Source organism: Bactrocera tryoni, chromosome 1 (genome assembly GCF_016617805.1).
Source record: "Bactrocera tryoni isolate S06 chromosome 1, CSIRO_BtryS06_freeze2, whole genome shotgun sequence".
Classification (NCBI taxonomy): Eukaryota; Metazoa; Arthropoda; class Insecta; order Diptera; family Tephritidae; genus Bactrocera; species Bactrocera tryoni.
Window position 1 is genome coordinate 86,473,309 of NC_052499.1, and position 19,501 is coordinate 86,492,809.

Genomic DNA, 19,501 nt, shown 5'->3' on the forward strand with positions numbered 1-19,501 from the left:
TGTATGTATATACGCAAATACGTGTGTAGGTAAGCTAAGAAAACAAACAAACATTTATATTTTATTGCAGATCGGCTGTTACGTAATACCCTTATGCATGTTTTTAAGCATTTTCATTGAGAATAATAAAGCGTGTGTGTGCAGTTTGCTCCGAGCTTTGCGCTGGTGTTAGTGTCCATGCATTGGTGCCTGCGTTTTTTTACAAACTTTAATACACGTGAATTATAAATGCTGTAACTGCATATGTAACTTTAGCATTCAAGTAGTCTAGGATTATAATTGATGTTAGTTATTTGCTTTTTGAAGTCGTACGATTAGGTATGTGTGTATAAATAAGCGCCACGGCTTGCTGCGCTCCGATTCCACTTTGATCTGTTGCGGCTGTGCGCTGCATGCCTTCTACTGCCAAGCGCCCACAGTGTAGTTGCGGCTGAAGTGACCCAAACGTCGTAGGCGGCCACCTGGGAAAAAGCAAAAGTTAGATGATTTTGTCAAACTGCAAGTGTGTTTGTATGTATAGTATATGCGCCGTGTCTCATTTATATTAGTTTGAGTGAAGGTAGTAAAAAACTCAGTATGACGCACACCGACAAATATTGGTCAAATAGAGAAGATACATATTATATTTACTTGGCAAAGTACTTAAGCCGCTACTTGTGACAGTCTGAATTAGAAGAACAATTACATGTTTGAAGGGCTCTCAAGTTATATTAACTAGTCAGCATTTGCATTAAGTATGGATTCACTGAAGTGAGGCGGCAGACGCTCACTATGAATAAATAACATTGTTTCTATTTTACGCATATATGATACTCATAAACCCATAAGCTACAAAGAATAATGAGTACGGGCACAGTTGCTACAGAGTATTATTTTAAATTGCGCTCAAACTAAAATTCTTCACATTTTCAAGTGTGAAATGTTGAGAAAATAGTTTTCTGAAGATTTTTTGATTACATTTTATTTGTTCTTCTTCAATTTTAACTTAAAATCCGAAATTGTTGATTAATCGCCTTTCCCTTAATTTTGACAGTTCGATATATTTATTAGGTAATAAACTGTCAATTGAGAGTACAGAGTGCTTGAAGAAATCAATTATTATATCTAAAATTTAGATTTCCAAGAATGTCAATATTTGCTGATTTAATTTAGCTAATAAAATATATTAGAATAAATATAGATTTAATATATATCGAAGTAACAATTGCCGGTGGTGACTTTGGGAAATCCATTTTAATTTTGATATTTAATATTAATTCAAAATATTTGGCGAATACTTTAAATAGTTAAAATTAATTAAACTGACCAAAAGAAAAAAGACTTAACCAGTTAAAATCTGCATTTAAAGATATCGAACCTTTTATCTTTTGCGATCGATTTTTTTAATTAATTACGTTTGTTTACATTGTCCCGAATATTAATAGCTGCATTTACTTGCGTAAATGCGTTTTTTTCACATAACTGAATTTTTTAGTAGTAAAAAATTTAAAATTTTAAGCAAATTTGAAAGGCCTGTTAGGAAAAATAAATTCCGTTATTTTAATATTTTATAACAATAAATTTTGGAAAAAAAGTATAGAAGTTATTGTTTATAATATACAATCGAGGCCACGCAAATCTTACCACTATATTATCATAAATTTTTTTCGGACTTTTTCGTTCGTTCGGGATTTTCTTCAATTTTGTTTTTTTTTATGTTTTTAGTAAGCATAAGTAAACTAAATTATATTATCAAATTATAATTATAGTTTTTAATTTATTACGTTTAATGAGTGAAACACAAATTAGCTTTTCTGTGCTTGTACAAAAGCGGCCGATTTGATTGTTTTTAAAGTGATACACCTACACAACTTCGTGTTTCAATTAAAAAAAAAAAATTAAAAAAAATATTAATTTCAATAAAAAATAGAAAATTTTCATCGAATGTCAGTCTCTTACATTTCGAGCTCATTTTGTAAAGCTCACTATCTTGATTTATCTATAGCTACATTTGTTTTGTTTTTAATTTTTTATATTTTTGATTAATAACATGTCATTAACTTATTTCTAAATAAAAAATTTCTATACCGCAAAAAGTACCGCTATAAAATGTAGTCAAATATGCACAATACTTGAAAATTTTGATTCACGATTGTATATTACCATAATTTGGAATTTATCATATTTTGTGATAACTAAGATACATATATTAATACTAATAAAAAAGTTATTCAATTTAAACTAATAAACATTTTTTTATCGAACAAAAATAATTGTCTTTGCAAACATAATAGAGAAATAAATTGAAATTATAATAAAATATTATTTTAAGGTGCTCACCTTGGGTTATGAATCATAGCATACTCAAATTTTAAAACGATATCTCGAATAGTTTTTGAGTTATAGATATTGAAAGATTAACTGTCCGGCAGTTAGACAGGCAACCATTTATCTTTAAATATTGAGTGATTACTCAGAGACTAATGATCAGATCACTATTAAGTTTTTTTAACGGCGTAACTCGAAAAACATTTATTTTTCCAATATTGTGTTCTTAAAATAAGTCTAAATATATGCTTAAAATTTTTAAACAATTGATACAGTTGCTATTTTTAATTCTCAAAAATCGTCTTTTTTAGGCTCTCATACTGATGATGCCCCTTGAAGAAAAATTTCCCCAAAACCTATATAAAATATTTCTATGGCTTCACAAAGAACTACATACATATAGCAGTTCACGTGCGATCTTTGATGCCATATAACCTAACCTAACTCATATAAAATATTTATTAATGGTTCGTGGGTGAGATGCAAAGAAATCAATCCTAAACTACCAAAGCCTAGTTATTATAAAATTAGAGAGATAATTGAAACACAAATAACGTGACTTACACTATGCCATGGTAATGTTTTTAGACGCTGAAACAAATGTGTCATACAAATATTATATATGTAAATATGTATGCGAAACAGACACTTTTGCGACGAATTTTCATATGAAGTTAAACAAACGGAACTGGACCTTGATTTACAACTTGAGTCACTTAGAACAGCTAAATAAATATTTGCCACTTCTATAATTACTAATTTATAGTTCGCTCTTAGCCAGTTACACAAAGTCGAAGTGGTAGTTTTCTTGTGTCTGAACAATTCTTTATTACATAAACTTCTTACAGCGCATTCCTAAATTGGCTATTGAGTTAAGTTATATAGTAAGCTACCAATTTTATACAACACAATAAAAAATGAATATTTGTTTCATCAGGAAGAATGCTTAAAAGTTAAGTCTACGGAATAATTGAAGCAAAGTAAATTTCAAATTTTCATACGTACTTTTTTGCACAATTTCATTCAATGGGACTTTTCTCGCTTGATTACACCCTTTATATTTCTGGAAATTGATATTGTGGCTGCTGAGGTCATGGTGATGTGGTGGTGGTGGTGGCAGTTGAATTGTAGTTGGAGTAACACAGTAGTAGATGGAGCAAGTGATTAGTCGAGCAAATTTTATATTTTGGTGGTTTTCGGTTTTTGTTTTCATTGCTTTAACATGATTTACAAACATTCATTCAATAGTACAAAAAAAGTTTTAAAATTTTCAGTTTTTTGTTCTACTTATTTTTTGTTTCAACAACACACATATTATGTAAGTAGTAGAGAATTATGTATGTATGTATATTGTAGAGGTTTTCTGTTTGTTTACGGTTGGCTTTGCAAATTAAGGTGAACAACAAAGTGGCTAGTTGGTTGGTTGGTTGGTCGGTTCACACGGTTTATTTACGCTGGTTGAGGCGATTTACACGTACTGGAAGTAGAGAAGAACACGTGGAAGAGAGAAAAAACCAAAAACAAGAAACATTGATTAGTCAAACATGTTTACAACAACAAATTGTCATTATGCTAAGGAGTGGTGGGAACTTTTAGTTAATAAACAACAACAAGAAGTAATGGCATTCAATTAGGAGTAATCTTATTTTAGTAGTAAATTCATTTAAGAACGTTCTCACAACAAGCATTTTCAACACGAGAGGGCAAGTTATTGGGGTGAATTTTAAACGTTTTGCCAGCGCATTCATTACAACTTATTTTAAATTTTTCAAAATACAAAAACACTGAAGACCAACGTTGAAGACTCTTCAAGTGGACACGCCAACATTTCCAGCCTTTTTCCAGCTAGTTGAAGGCTTAACTGCTCAGGGTGGGTCTGTATGCAATTGTTAGTAGGCAATCAAAAAATACAGTGGCAAACATATGCATGGAACCACTCGTGTTCAACGCAGTATTAACTACTTACAAATACATAAAAATAACAAAAAAATAATAATTAAGATTATGAAATAAAAAAGTGAAAGCTCATTTGCGCTTACTTAAGCGCTTTTTCGTAAGATTAATGCGTTTGATTAAGATTTGCTTTGTTGGTTAGTTCACTTCACAACATCTTAAAGATACTAGGTATAGTAACGCAGAAACGCAAATACAACATTTACAAAATTTACGAACTTTTTTGCGCTTGACATCCACGCCAAACGACAGTCACAGCGTATACGGTGTACATACAGACTTATGTAGATGCACAGGTTTTTCGGTGGATTCGATTTGTTCAACAGCTGCTTCACTATATTTTTTCGGCATTTTTGTTTACAGTTTGCGTTCTTATCGATATTATTTTGAATTATGAGTAAACTTTTTGTTGTTATCGATATTATTTTGAATTATGAGTAAATACATGATTTTACTATTTTGTAAGTAAAGTTATAAGGATTTATGCTTTCACACATTTTATGGTTGGTTCGGTTTTTTGTTGTTTTGTTGTTGTGGTATTCGTGTTATATGTTTGAGGTCTGCTATTATTCCTTTGGGCTTCAACAGAGTACGTGGTGAGTTTTTGTTTTTTAGGTTGGGAGAGTTAATATTTCACTTAATAATTTAAATCGCAGTTTAATTCCTAAATAAAATATATAAATTTCGAAATTTATTTTAGAATGCTCGGCTTTTTGGTTTTGTGTTTAGCATGAGTTAGCAGTGTTGTTGCTGATGTTTAGTGTGACTTTCAATGGCCGGACCGATAGTTGCAGTGAAGTGCCAAATTGTTTATTTTACTTTTTCGTATTATATTTTTTTATACAAAAATAATTATTTTATAATAATTAGAATTAATTTCAAAGTACTTCACTGCAGCTAGAGAAAGTGCGGTATTTGTGATGAAATTTTTGAATTTTTTGACTGCATGATGTCCTTACGGGCGCTTGCTCGATGAAGTTCGAACTTTGCTTCGAAAACATGCTTTTAGTAAAAATGTATAATAAAAATGATGAAATAGTCAGTCAGTAAATTGAAGCATGCAAAAAAAGTTAAAATTAGTTTACAAATAAAAAAAATTGTGGCAGTGCGTCAAAGTGGAAATGTATAAATGTTAGAACTACTGTTACTGAACAAAATGGTACTTTAATAACAAGGTCTAAAAAGTGTTTAAAACTACAGTGAGTTAATAAAAATTTCAGAGCTTGCTTTTAGACGGACGAAATGGGGCTACAAGCGGGATTTGGAAATTGGTCAAGCCAAAAATAACGCCAATTTAGGTTTGCATAGTATGCATTAAAGGCAAATTAAATTTTTTCGAGGCTAAATTGTGCTGAAAAAATTATAAACTACAATTGAATGGTGGCTACATTGTTGAATGTACAATAATAATGTTAGCAACGCCACTGGCTCGCCTTTTTTATGCATACATACATATGTCGGTAGTAGCGGCAATCGTTAGCTTTTAAGAAAATAATTTGGGTTTAGATTTCGGTTTAGTGGTTATTTGATGTTTGTGCGCGCTGATTGGCGTTGCACCAGTTTGCTTGCTTCAACACTCTACGCTTGCAGTATGCAGATACGAATGGTTTATAGATACCTTGTTTATTATATAAATATTTACTCCTAGAAATCATTTTGAATTTCTCGAAACTTCGTTTTTGTTTTATAAATCATTATCAATATCAGCTTTCGTCTTCTTTAAGTCCATCGGCTTCTTTCATTCGCCATACACCTCGCATATATTTTATGTGGGTTGTGTATGAAATTTATTTATGCATTTATGAATATGATTTAACGTAAACCTAAGTATTTTATTTTTTTTTGTTTGTTAAAATATATTTCTTCCTTGATTTCATTTATAGTTTTTGTCTATATTTAGTGTTTGTGTGCTTTTGTGTGTTTCACGTTGTTTTGCAGACACTGTGCACTGTAATTTTTGACTTTTTCCTTTTCTCAGAATTTTTGTTGTTCATTCTTTTTATGATTTTCAACGAGGTTAGTTTAATTTTTAATTTATATTCGATTTGGGAACTTTTTCGCCATATCCTTTGTTAAATTCGCGCCCTTTTTGTGTGTGCAAAAGTGCGCTAAAGTCTAAATTAAGCGTTTTTGTGCAGAAGTTAACTCGCTAGCCGCGCTATTATGGTCTGATATAGTCGGCAGCATCTTTTAATGACGAATTAGCTTTTCTCTTACTCTTTCTAGGTATATATATATATAAATATATAGGCTTGTTATCCTTGCGGCGTTTGCACGTCTTCTTTTCGCTATCATTTGCTTGCATCAAACGCGGTACTTATTTGTCTTAACTTACGAGTGCGTTATATATTTAGTAAATAGTTTTTTTTGTGTTTATTTTCTTTTACTTCAATCATTATACATATAAATATATCTTTATTAAGATCATTCATTATTTTATTGAATTCTTGTTGACTTTCTGTGCAGATTATTGAAAAATCTGAACTGCAGACGTAACTCAAGATCTTTTCTTACTGCAAACACAAAGACAAAAAACATAGAAAGAAACAAAAACAAGTAAATGTTAAAAAACGGCAAATCAAAAGGAATGTATGTGCGCGTATGCAAGTCAAGGAAAAAGAAAGACGCCAACAAAGTGTGGTGGCCATACAACTTGAGCGGTGGGTGGTGGACAAGTACTCGGAACAGAAAGTTGATTATAGAGATATAGAGAGGTGGAGACAAAACGGCAATGAACAAAAAACAAACCCGAGACAGAGTAGAAGTGGTATTGCTGGAGGAGTGGTGAAATGTTGAGTCGCGAGTGAAGGATTTGAATATATGGCAAACTATAGCAAACAAATGGGCGAATTCGCATGACGCGGGTTGAATGTTAAGCTCGATGATGGAGTGAACAGTATTTGTCCGGTACAATAGACAGCAGGTAGGAAACAAAATTCAACATGATGACATTGTCTCGACGAAAGTGTGCTCAAAGTGATGGCACAAACGAGTTGAAGCCTGGTTTAAATGCATACAATGATGATGGCGGGCTGTTGAAACTTATGGATATGTACATATATAAACAGCGTTCTTTTAGTTATTGTTTTTCGATGCCAAATTATTAGATTCTTGAAACCGATAGCTATAATTTCTTACAGTCAGCCAATTTGGATTGATGGTAAATTTATATTTTTTAATTAACTTTAAGTAAGTTTTTATAAAACATAGCCAAAATCAGAAAAAAATATTTAAAGAACGGCTGTAATATATATAGTATGTAATATGCACTTCTATATGTATGCAAGTAATTTTTTAATAGTCAATCGATAAAACCATATCAATAGATAAAGCAGAGTGCAATTAGCAAAGACGCAATATGAACTTATTTAAAGAAGACATAAACATCCCGTTATATGACAAGAAATGGGAAAACTTTTATGGACATATCAGAATGACACAATGGCTATTTACAGTGAAAAAGAAACACAAGTTAATCGATGAACCTAATGTAACTGAATCTTCTTTCTGAAGCTTTAGATGACTTCATAACAAAAACATATAAAAACGAGGTTAGTTTACACTTGAAACACATTGTAAGAAGTAACACAACGAAAATTCCATATTTGATGATCATTTGGTGTGGATGAAATTATTTAATAGTGATGCAGATTTATATACAAAGAACGAAGAAGTGATGCTGACTGATTTGGTTGGAGGTTTGTGTGGACGTCTGGTGTGGTTTTAACTTGGCTGATTTTGGACAAATGTTTGTGTGTTGGCGGTGTATTTTTGTTTTCATTTTCGATTTCGTTATTTGTTTTGTTTTTAATGTTTTTTTTATACAAGAGCAACACACTAACTCACATGAGTGCATTGTAACTGTTGGCACTTTGATTGAACGCCGGTGATGGAGATTGCAATTCGGAGCTGGGTGTCACGGCACGGCTACCCGGCACCACCATATTGTCCGGATCAATTTCAGGATCAAAATCATCGCCACCCGCCACATGGTCGGCGTCCTCCTCAAGGTCGAATTCAATGCGTGGCTGCGGCGATGGCGACGGTGAGGAAGATGGCGATGGCGTTGATGCCGGCGGCAGCTCCATATTAGCCGGCACAATCAATTTCGGCAAGTTCGGTTTCAATTTTTGCACGCGTACAACTGTTGTACGGCCGGTGTGTGCGATGCATTAAGCGATGATGCGGCGTTTATTATCATTTGTTTGATTTGTTTAATTTACACGTGTATAAATTTACAAATTTGTGGTTGACAAAGACAGTTTTTGAACAAATAAATAAAAGAAACACTATTAGGAGGTTTTCTAGTTTCAACAATTTTATACATACAAAATGGATAGAGTAACGGGTTCAACAAGAGCAACAAATACAGTTAAGAGCGGACTTACATTGAAAGGGAACGAACTACACAACTTTTGCTATGTTGAATGAAATGCGGACTGAATGACAACTGCTTGGATATATTGAAGGATGAGCGGGGCAAAATGCATAAAGCAAAGCTTGTGAGTGAAAATTATGAAAGCTGCCCCAGAGCCAAAGGGAGCATAAGTATGTATGTACATTATGTAACTAATTTAATTGATGATGAGTATGTATGGTATGGCTGAGCTTGCGGCGGCAGCAGAAGTGATGTAATCGTTTTGAATGAAAAGTCCCCATGATCTATGATGATTGAGTGAGTTTCTCCGTGATTAAATTGTAAACATTATTATAAATCTCTGGTCCACTGTTAAATGTGGCAAACTATTCGTTAAAGACCTATTCAACTATATTCTTAACAGTGTAATAACAACAATAACAGCAACAATTAATAGTAATAAAATGAACGATTTAAGAACACATGAGGCTTCAACAAAAACAATTGAACGATCGATGAACAACGCAGTGACGTTATGTAAATTTGTACATTGGCACATTTTCGAACGAGATTTGAGCAAATCACTGTTTATGTTAAACGCAGCAAAATTTAGTTGTGGGAGAGAGTAAGAGAACGGGGTAATCAATATTACCTGACGCCAGCAAATGCAACTCTTATTCGATTTTTTTTTTGATTTGAGATTTGAAGGTTAGGAAATTTAAAGAACAATTTTATATTAAGGAATTCAACAATATTCGTTAAAAAAATTTTGTAAAATGTTGGACTAAATTTTGTAATAAATATTTTTTTCAAATTTGAATTTGTGCGAGTTCTTTAAATTTCCTTCTCTTTGCGATCGTTGGCATTTTGTATGATATTCAATGCAGCTACAACGGTAGCCGGCGCTGGCAGCACAGCTGCTGCTGCTGCTACGTCTGGCATTCGTGGTGGTAGTGCCAAATCAGCATCACCGATTTTTACATCTAACTTTTCGATTTTTGCATTTGCGTCAATATCGTTTTTCAATGTTTTCAAAAGATTAAATTCGTCTGAGCCATTCGATGCACTGATCGCCGAGTCATCTGACTTTTTCTCGGTAGCTGCATCGTCAGCGTTTGCAGCTGTTAATTGAATTTTTTGCTTAAATTTAGTTTCAACGGACGGCAGTTGTGCTGTATTCATGGAGACCGTTATTGGTGATGCTGGCGATGCTGCCTCATTTGTCAACATTTGCAAATGAGCGGACAAAACTAACGATGGCGATGATAATGGTGGCAATGGCGCGATTTGTGATTCGGATGGCGGTGAGCGCATGAGCGAGCTTTCAGCAGCTGCAGATGATTGTATTTCGGCTGTATGTGAAAAATGTGAAGAATGGGATGGTTACATCAGTGTCTTTGCGAACCTAATAAATAGTTCTTTCCTTATATGTATTATAAATTAATTAAACTTATACGACCAGTCAAGGGCAAGTTTAGGCTTCGGAAAATTGAGTGAACTGCACTAAAGCCAACGATGTTTCGCGCAGTCGGAGAAGGCATACATTTGTACATATGTACAAAATCCTTCTATTAAGTGCCTAGAAAATGTAGAGGAGTAACTAACTGAAAACGTGTACTCACTTCTGTCTATGTTGCGCTGCAAATGTGCGGCAACTCTGTGGCGTGCGTCATTGAACTCCAAATGCAGACCCAATCTGAGCAATGATGGATTCTTTTCCACTAATTCGGTTATTTCCATTTCGATCTTGTTACCGAGCACTGAGGATCGCTACAATGCAGTAAAAATATTTTGTTGTTTAATTACCTTTGTAATATATGAGTGAGGGTACTTACTTGATTGGAGGCCCTGAATTCTTCAATTGTGCGGCACTTGAGCAGGGCTTTCACTAAGGTCACAATAACAGGCGGACTAATGAAATTCGTCTCAACATTTAATACTCTCAAGGTTTTGCTTTTCTCAATTGCTTCAGCCAATAAGAGAGCTGTCTTGTCGGTAAGGCCGACATTTGTTAAGGAAAGAACTTCCAAATTTTCATTTTCAGGCAGTACTTGGAAAAGTTGTTCCAATTTCTCATCGGAAATGTTCTAAAATTATGAAAATATCTGTATAATTATATTGAATTTTTTTCGAAAATTTAACCTTATACCTTAATGTTATTTAAGTTCAGTTCAATCAATTTTGAATCGTTATCTTTTACGCGTTTAATTGATTCTTCGACATCTGTGTTATTTGGTGGGTCCATGGGGAACAATTTTGGTTGAGTTGACTTTGTAATACCATCCCATCCCATGCCAACTGGCTGACCTTTGTTCAACAAAGAAGCATGATATTGGTCCTGATTCATCATCGAGTGGAAGCCAAGAATAGCTGCAAATGAGAAACCATAACAGATTTTTAGTAATATTTTCAAATTAAGTACATTTTTTCTGAGCCTGTCTAATCTTGGTTGCTTTTACGTACCAGCCAGATCGATAATTTCTTCTTGTGTAGCGTCGCTCAGCGCATGCTCATACTCTTCACCCAAATCGATGGCGATCTGTTCCTCAGCGGCAACTTCGCTTTCATCTCTTGGCGGTGGCACCCATTTCTTGCCACGTACTGTACCCTTAACGTACGGCTCAAATTCGGGCTCATCGGGTGTTTCTAAGGCCTGCTTATTAATATGCTCGATAAGCTTTTTGCGATTCAACGGACCAGTGGGATCTTTGGCGCATTCATAACTGCAACGTTGATCGGGTGGCAGGAAATTATCCTGTGAAACAAGAAACAGAATTATGTTAATTTTTTTGTATTAACATTTTTTTTTAAGTGCCCTAACAGGAGAAATGACGTAGTATATACACTAAAGCACTTCGTCATCGATTCATATCTTCTGTCCGCTCAGTTTGAGCTTTGCCAGTAAACAACAGTAAAAGTACCTATACAGAGAACGAAGCCAATCGGACCGCCAATACGACATATCATGTCTTGACTAATGTCTTTTTTGGTTGATTTGTTTTTGTTTCAGAATGTGTAAAACTAGATTCCATAATTTCAAATATTGCTCGTGGAGATGATTTTAGTAGGAGTCTTTTCCAAATCCCTCAATAATTCTGAGTCTAATCTTGAAACTTCATTTACACGCTGCTTGACTAAGGTGACAATGAAACTTATGATGACATTAGCTAGAATTTATGCAGCGTTTAGAGTTCTGAAAGCATTTAGCGTAGTATCCTTTTACGGCATTTCATGGAGGACTATTATTTTTACACACTCTTAGATCTCTTGCTTAATGCCACACAACTTATTACGAAAAATCAAGTTATAGGAATATGCACTACTTACATCGGGATCGACTTCTTTGGCCAAAATATTGATTTCTTCCGGTGACAATTGCGCCAGCAGAGCATCAACGTCAACCTCATCATACTCGCTCAAATCCTTGCCGTACAATTTGGCAGGCGTAGTGAGAGTGGTGGTCTTGGTTGTCGATGAAGTCTGAAAAGGTAAAAATAAAAACAATAAATTTAGCAACAATAACTCAGGAAATTAAAATAAACACATAAATCATAATTTTTTTTTGGTTTTCGCTTGCAGTGAATACCAACTTTTTTCAGCGCCAAAGTGGTGGGTGGTTGTGGTGCGCGTCTTTTCACTTTCGGCACTGGACGTAACTTAATGCGCTGGAACTCAGCCTCTGGTTCTTGTCTCTCTTCGGGAGACTCCATGAATCTTTTTTTGTTTATATTTAATTATTTAATATTGAATAAACACTGCTTTGAATATGAGCTTGGTGGGCTCAGCGTACGCTTCTCGGGTGAGTACTTGGAAATATAATAAACACTTGGCGCAACGAATTACCGATTGCGTTTCGAAACACGAGGCGTTGCAAGCGCATAAGTGAGGAAAAATGTGAACATTTATAAATCAATATTGCATTTCCTCATATATGCGCCCAGTGTAAAAATTAATCCAATTAGGTCGAAGGCTTGAAGTGTTTACCTACCATTTGGCAGCGGAAGAGAATGAATCATACAAAGCGATCAATTGAAGACTGTGGAAACTGTTGAAGCTTCGTCGTGGGTAGGAAATGCGCACCTTCGCTTGCCGTCAAAGTTCAAATGCGACTGAGTGTCTAGTCGGCGAGAAGAAACCTATTTCAGGTCGCCCGCAATGACGCTGTGTCTTTGGCTTTGGACGGCAAACTTCCACAACGAAACCTTCAACAAAGCAAAGCCAGCTCGAAAACGGGCAAATAAAAAGGGTTCGGCGGTCATTGTTCATGCTCGAGTGAGGTGGAGTAATAATGACGACGACGACAATGCTTGGCACGCTTAGTTAGCGCTGTCCGTCTGTACGACTGTCGTGAGTTGCGAGTTGCATAGTCAGTCACATACAAGATTTAGCAGTCAGCGGAAATTAATGTGAGGCATTGCGGATCAGCGAGCAAGCAAGCAGGCGAGCTAGAGTCGTCAAACCACTAGCGAACCTACCAAAACAATAACAATGCTTGCTTATGTTAGCCAAATGGCGTGCGGCTGCACCCGAAATGCTCGATCGCAAGCACATAGGTATGACCTAAGATTGCACAATAAGCAACCGTGGCTGTGCAGCGAGGTTGGTGGGACCCTACAAAGACACGAAAACAGTTAAAGGTTTTATTGTAGCTTTTGTGACTCAGTTCTCGGCTGCGGCGATGCATGGCATTAGCAGGCGGCTGCTGGACTCAGTGAGGCTGGGAACGCAAGAAAGGAAATTCTAAAATACATATGTACATATATGTTTTGTTGTGGTTCTGTGAGTGAGTTCAAGGGCCTCATTTGAACTAGTGACTGCCAAAGTATGGTTTAAAGCGAACATATGAATCATTATTTTGAATTTTTTTTGTGGAAAGGAAGTGGAGATAATAAAATGGAAATAGAGAGTCAAATAAAGTCAGCATTCAAAAGCCAAATTGAGCTCGGGCATACTTATGAGAATAAGTTGAATGTGTGCACTTATTTGATAACTTGGTTTAGTGGGGATTCATCTCAATATACATATTTTATAGCCCTTTTAGAGAACTACCTATAGACCTGTTTTCGGACCATCGACTATCTCATTCATATTACGCAAAGAAATAGTATCCAAAAAACCTTTTCAGAAGAAGTTTCAATACGAACCGATTAAAAGTTTTTAATTTGGATAAACCTCGGTAAGCACATTACAGTTCACATGAAAGAGTTTGAATGAGCTCTTTAATTTGTATGCAACGTACTCGCTAAGTATCAACCAAAGTTCAAGTAGCGTGACAAAAGCGGTTGAATTGTTAAATCGTGATATTGCCACGATCGGCGGTCGAATTAGACATGCAACGTTGGCTAAAGAGCCGCACGAAGCGTTACTGGCCAAGCTTAATTTGCTTCACTGTCTAAGTATTTACGTGCGACTGTTCAGGCTACATTTGTTTCATGCAGACGCAGAAATGCTAACTTGTTTCAGCAACATTGCGGTAGTTACGAGCCCTTACATCCGTTCTAAAGCCCATTTGGAGCCCGCAGACTGGACGTTTTGAACGTTTTAAATTCATCGAGCGTGACGCAATCAAAAGCGACCTTAAATGGCAATCTTCGTTAAACAGACGCGCTAGGCAAATGTTTTCCCCCCATTTTTAATACGTAGAAACAGGGTGTCGCGACACTAAATATATGAAAAATATTTGACTAGGGATATATAATACGTCATAGAGGAGAGATGGAGGTTAAGAATTCATAATATAATGTCATAACGGAAAGACATTATGTATGTATGTATGTACATCAATTTGACAATAAATTTATTGCTAAAAAAATAACAGGAATTTTACAAATAAAATTTTGCGGGTTTGGAGAATCAATTTGTAGATTTTGAAGTACGCTAAAATTATGTGCTATACTCAAAGCTTACTTTGTCTGCAGCGGCCCTAAGATTAGACGAGTTTTTAAGAGCTTGTCAATTTTCAATTGTTAAAAGAGAGGGATCAAAAAATTTATTTCGAGAATTCTTTGCCAAAAATATCCAATCTCCATATTCACCAGACATGAATTCGTGTGACTTGTGCAACTTGTTCCTATTTCCAAAAATAAAAAGAACCTTAAAGCGCATAGCTGAAGGAGCTCAAGCCTAGCCCAAAAATCGAGCTTGAGTAGCATAAATGCATAATATCGAACGGGGACTAATTTGAAGACGACAACATTAATGTTGACAAATTAATATATACATACATATATATTTTTTTTCGTAATTTTCCGTTATTTGTTAAACACTCGTATGTACATATATACATACATACAAATTTTTAATTTCTTTAAATGAAAGTAATCAGTTCATCAGCATTTTAACAAGAAATAGTGCGCGACACCCTGTATGTGGATGTACATAGCTGTGCATGATCATAAACAACTGAAACTCAGATTCAGGTGTAATCATCTTATTTTCTTGTTTTTGTTGTTGTTATCTGTTTATGTTGACTTTGCTTGTGTCTTTTATTGTATGAGAAAAAATTATTGTATTTATGTTCTGTACGCCACCAGCTCGTGCAGTGTATAGTATAACTATTAAGCGGCGCGTAAAACCGGTTCGTGTGAAACATAAAAAGATAACAATAAATAATACACAGTAATCAAAAGTAGTGAGTCGACAAGCCACACGTACGAGCACTTGAAACCTGAAAAGCGGTAATGACAGCGACGTTGCGGCAGACAGCCAAAGCTGGGTAAACGAACTGGTCTTGTAGGTTTTGGTCATAGAAAATTGACCCATATATGTTGGCTATAATATTTGTGGAAAATATTTGTACACAAGTCAAATCGTAAACAAACGGTACTCAGGTGGTAGGCGAGTTCGAAATTTTCGGATTTAATTGGATTAGTTTGTGATACGATTTGAATGAGTCCATTATTGATGGTCAGGCTCTATGGTCTTTTAGCTAATGATATTTGATTGAGTGAATACAAATTTCGGAAAAAAGTCTTTAGATACCGGTCAATTGAAAACAGAAAATTCGAACATCTAAATCCGTATTTATAATCATTAGCATTCTAAATGCCACAAGTTAACTCCGTATGTATAGTGCTTATGTTTTCTACATTCAATAACAGTTTATGTATTTAAATGAAGCTTTGCTTTAAATTTTTCATTTTATAATTAATCATTTAGCTACTGAAACCAGCTGTTATATTAATCAAAAATAATTATCTTTTGGCAGACATAATACCACAAGAATAGGTGTGTCCACCACAAATAGAAAATATACAGAATTATATCATTAATAAGTAACTTCGACAAGAGTTATTATTTAACATTGGAAATACTACAAATACGCAATAACTCCACTAAGCCTTGAGACAACTCCAAATGTTTAATAAGAACGTGCTATCTACCGTGCTATAGCTATCTAGCTATGTTCATAGGTGTAGCGTGTCCTTGAGCATGGAAATGAAAAATCAACGATTTGCATTAAATTGCATTGAAGTCAGAAGGAATGCATTTATTGCATTATTAAAGTTTAGTTGCAATATTTCCAAGCTGAACGCTGCGCCGCGGTGATTATTGCAAGTGTTGCAAAATTCTATTTGCAGCAGCGAAAGGTGAGTTGTTTGAATAAATATTTTATTTATTATAATAAGCAAATATGGTATTTATGTAAGAAAAGCTTCGAATTACACAGCTTACATTGAATAATGCTGCAAGTCGGTTCGTAGCGATGCCCGACCACTGCAAATGCTGTTTGAGCGTGGCATAAGCATTCTGTGGAATATGCAAAATTGACGTGTTGCAAACAAATGGCAATTGAGTTCATGGTCTAATCAAACGTGAGATAGCACACACATGCTCAGCTATAAATGCTGTCATAAATTTAATAGATAAATCACGCAGACTAAAGCGGGAAAATACAAGCATTGAGGACAACCGGTTGATCTGATGCACAGACCAATAGATGCACCTGCATACATGATTTTTATGAAAATTTAAATTAAAGTGCGAATATTTACACCGATGACCAAGAGATTCCAATAATATGAATTTTGGAATATCGCGTGAAATTGACCCTCTCTGTGGTAATTTAGCAAGGGTCAATAAAATCGTTGCCCTGTACTGTTTCCATTTTCTTGGCAGAGGTTCAACAATAAGTTACGACCATTGCTTAAATGATTTTTATATGCATTTTTGTTTAATTATAAAAATTTAAAAAAATTTCGAAATTGACTTAGATTGCTAGTCAAAAGAAAGTTTCTTCCATAAAATAAAAATTTCTTTTTTTTAGTTTAATTGTTAAAAATAATTCTACAAATTACTTTGGAAGTATTTTGCTGATTCGGCATCCAAACTGATCCGGCCGAAACTGAAACTTTCAACATATTTTCTAGAATCTGACTTTTTCAAACCGATACCCACGATTTATAAGGTTCTACTGACCCGATTTACCTGAAATTTTTAGAGAGTATTTTTTATAAACTTGCCTATGTCTCTAGGTAGCCATTCTAATTACTATGTCTAAAAAATTCTAAACAGACAAAAATGTGATACAAAAAATTTTTTTTTTAAGTTCAGGAGCCGGGAAATTCCATGAAAAACTTTCCCCGTAGTACCAAACATTCTGATGTTGATCTAGATTAATACTATTTTTTGTTTCCGATTGCTAGGAGGGTTGAAATCTATAGAGATCCTCCACTTTATCAGCTCGCTAATTTTAAAATTGTTCACCTTTTTTATTTTTTGATTTTTCTGCACTTTTGTAATAAAAACTGATAGAAAAAATTGAAACAATTTTTTTTATTGTCTCTTTTTACGATACTTTGAAACCTAAAATGAATGGCTCTATACCAGCAGACCCCATTAAAGCAAGTTTCTCAAGGAAAAAGGTTATGTGACCGATCGTAATTGATATAATAAAATCAAATTGAAGACAGTGAGCTCAAAAAAACTTTTAAAAGTGGTAAACGAAAGTCTTAAGCAGGTGTTTCATAACATTTAGTATAAATTTTTCCATATGAGTATACTTAATTTAAGTTTTGAATTGTTTTTTGAGTCTAAACTCTACTTAATTCCAAATCGTACCAATTTGTAAACAAATCTTTTCTAACTAAAGTAGATGAGATTTTATTTCGAAGTAAGTCCTAGAGTTTTCCTGTCTCCGCCTCCTCGACTCAATAACAGCCAGAAAAAGTACGTGCTCTATAATTAAGAGGGTCTGCTAGACCAACTAAGCAAAGCTTGCCAATTGCATTTCTGTGACAAAAAACAGTTAAAAATTTACACAAACATTGCAACATCTCAACGTATGTAAATAAATCCAGCCGGTTAAATGTACCGTAACCTGATCCAATTAAAGCACACCTCTGCCGAACGTTGGAAATCAACAGACACATACATCAGCAATACGAAAATATGAATGCACTCACAATATTTATTTGAACGCAGCAACGTGCGTGTGTGTGTGTGTGTGCTTGCGCCTATTCACGTTTCACCAGGGTTGCAAAGGTAATGAAGACAAATAGGAAACGTGACCACGACTTGTTGCCTCTTTTTCTTGGCACACAGTTATATTTGCAGTTCATCGGCTTTTCGTTGACCGAATTGTGTGGCGGCAAACAGAATAGTTATAATAAAATTGTGGAATCATTAATGGGGAACAACAGCAACAATAAGCAACGCAGCATAAGTAGGCGTCTCAGTCTACGTTAGTGACATTAATTACATCCAGTTTGTCTCAGCGCTGCTTGAGGCGTATTTGTGGCAAAAATGCATAAACAAGTATTAAATATTATCTGGCTTAGCCCAGATATTCGTTTATGTGCGAGATATATTTTCATTTGCCGTAATTCGCACGTTCATCAAGTGATGTGTGTGGGTGTGTCTGCGAACCAATCATGTCACGCACTTGTTTTGCGATACAAGTGATCGGATAACGGCTGAAGACCGAAGCGAGACGTCGAAATGATTTGCAGAATTTAATTTTGACAATGCAGAAAAGCGTATAACGGTATTGACATCTGAGAAAATTGGCATCACTTGTTTCGCTTTCTTGAACTGCATTTCATTGAGAGATTGAGAACATTATTGGTAGCCGAAGTGGGTAAGTAGGTGGTGAGTGGGCACCGAACAAACGGTGATGTGTGAAATTTGTGCTAAGCGGATATTAAATATTGTTAGGTTTGCAGCGGTCGACATACGAGATGGTACGAGTAATTGCCAAACTAATTGGAATGAAGAAAAGCTAAAATCGTATGTACATATGTAAGTATAATGTAGGTTTCTTTGACAGGGTACTTGAGGAACCGATGGTACTATCACATAAAATAATATATATAAATATACATATTTCACAAAAAAAATATAAATGATCAGCATGGCAAGCTGAGTATATTTGGCCATGTCCGTCTGTCTTTTAGTCCACCGGTTTTTATAACCCCGAGGTTGTAGACCTCAGTTTTTGAGATATCGATATAAAATATTGCCATGTTCTTTTCTCCCCATGAAGCTGCTAATTTGTCGGAACAGCCGATATCAGTCCACTATACCATTTTGCTGCTATATAAACTGAAAGACCAAAAGAAAGTTCTTGTATAGAAAACTTTTTGATTTGACAAGATACACGAAATTCGACATGGGTTATTGTCCAAGGAGAATATCCGGTACATATAAACGTACAAAGTTGCCATACAAACTGATCGATCAAATTCAAATTCCTGTATTATAGCTTTGGTGCAACCCAATTCATCGTTTTATCTTGTTATTAGTATTGTTGCTTTAAAATACTGTTTTTTTCACATGTGAATTTTATAACCTAACCTTTAAGCGTTATAAAGCAAATTTTTACATAACAAAAAGCATGGAAAATATAAGTCAAAAACTTAATTTGAACTAATCAAAATCGGTATC

At 34.8% G+C, this 19,501-nt stretch overlaps 1 protein-coding gene across 10 annotated transcripts in view; it reads right to left on the minus strand.

Annotated features, from left to right (window-relative positions):
* Positions 1–19,501, minus strand: part of LOC120766272 (tropomodulin) — a 136,986-nt gene continuing 117,485 nt past the window's right edge. For 5 of the 10 annotated variants that reach the window (XM_040091662.1, XM_040091661.1, XM_040091669.1 and 2 more), the window contains 9 exons: positions 11,945–12,097; positions 11,081–11,372; positions 10,767–10,987; positions 10,453–10,704; positions 10,240–10,387; positions 5,879–6,773; positions 4,480–4,924; positions 3,313–3,784; positions 1–461 (listed from right to left, as the gene is read on the minus strand). In XM_040091662.1, the coding sequence (XP_039947596.1) occupies positions 6,697–6,773; positions 10,240–10,387; positions 10,453–10,704; positions 10,767–10,987; positions 11,081–11,372; positions 11,945–12,097 (1,143 nt within the window). In that variant the 3' untranslated portion in view covers positions 1–461; positions 3,313–3,784; positions 4,480–4,924; positions 5,879–6,696. Of the gene's footprint in view, positions 462–3,312; positions 3,785–4,479; positions 4,925–5,878; positions 6,774–8,106; positions 8,405–10,239; positions 10,388–10,452; positions 10,705–10,766; positions 10,988–11,080; positions 11,373–11,944; positions 12,098–12,207; positions 12,343–12,605; positions 12,626–19,501 lie in introns of those variants that run through there. The other 5 variants (XM_040091671.1, XM_040091666.1, XM_040091672.1 and 2 more) reach the window with 5 other exon arrangements.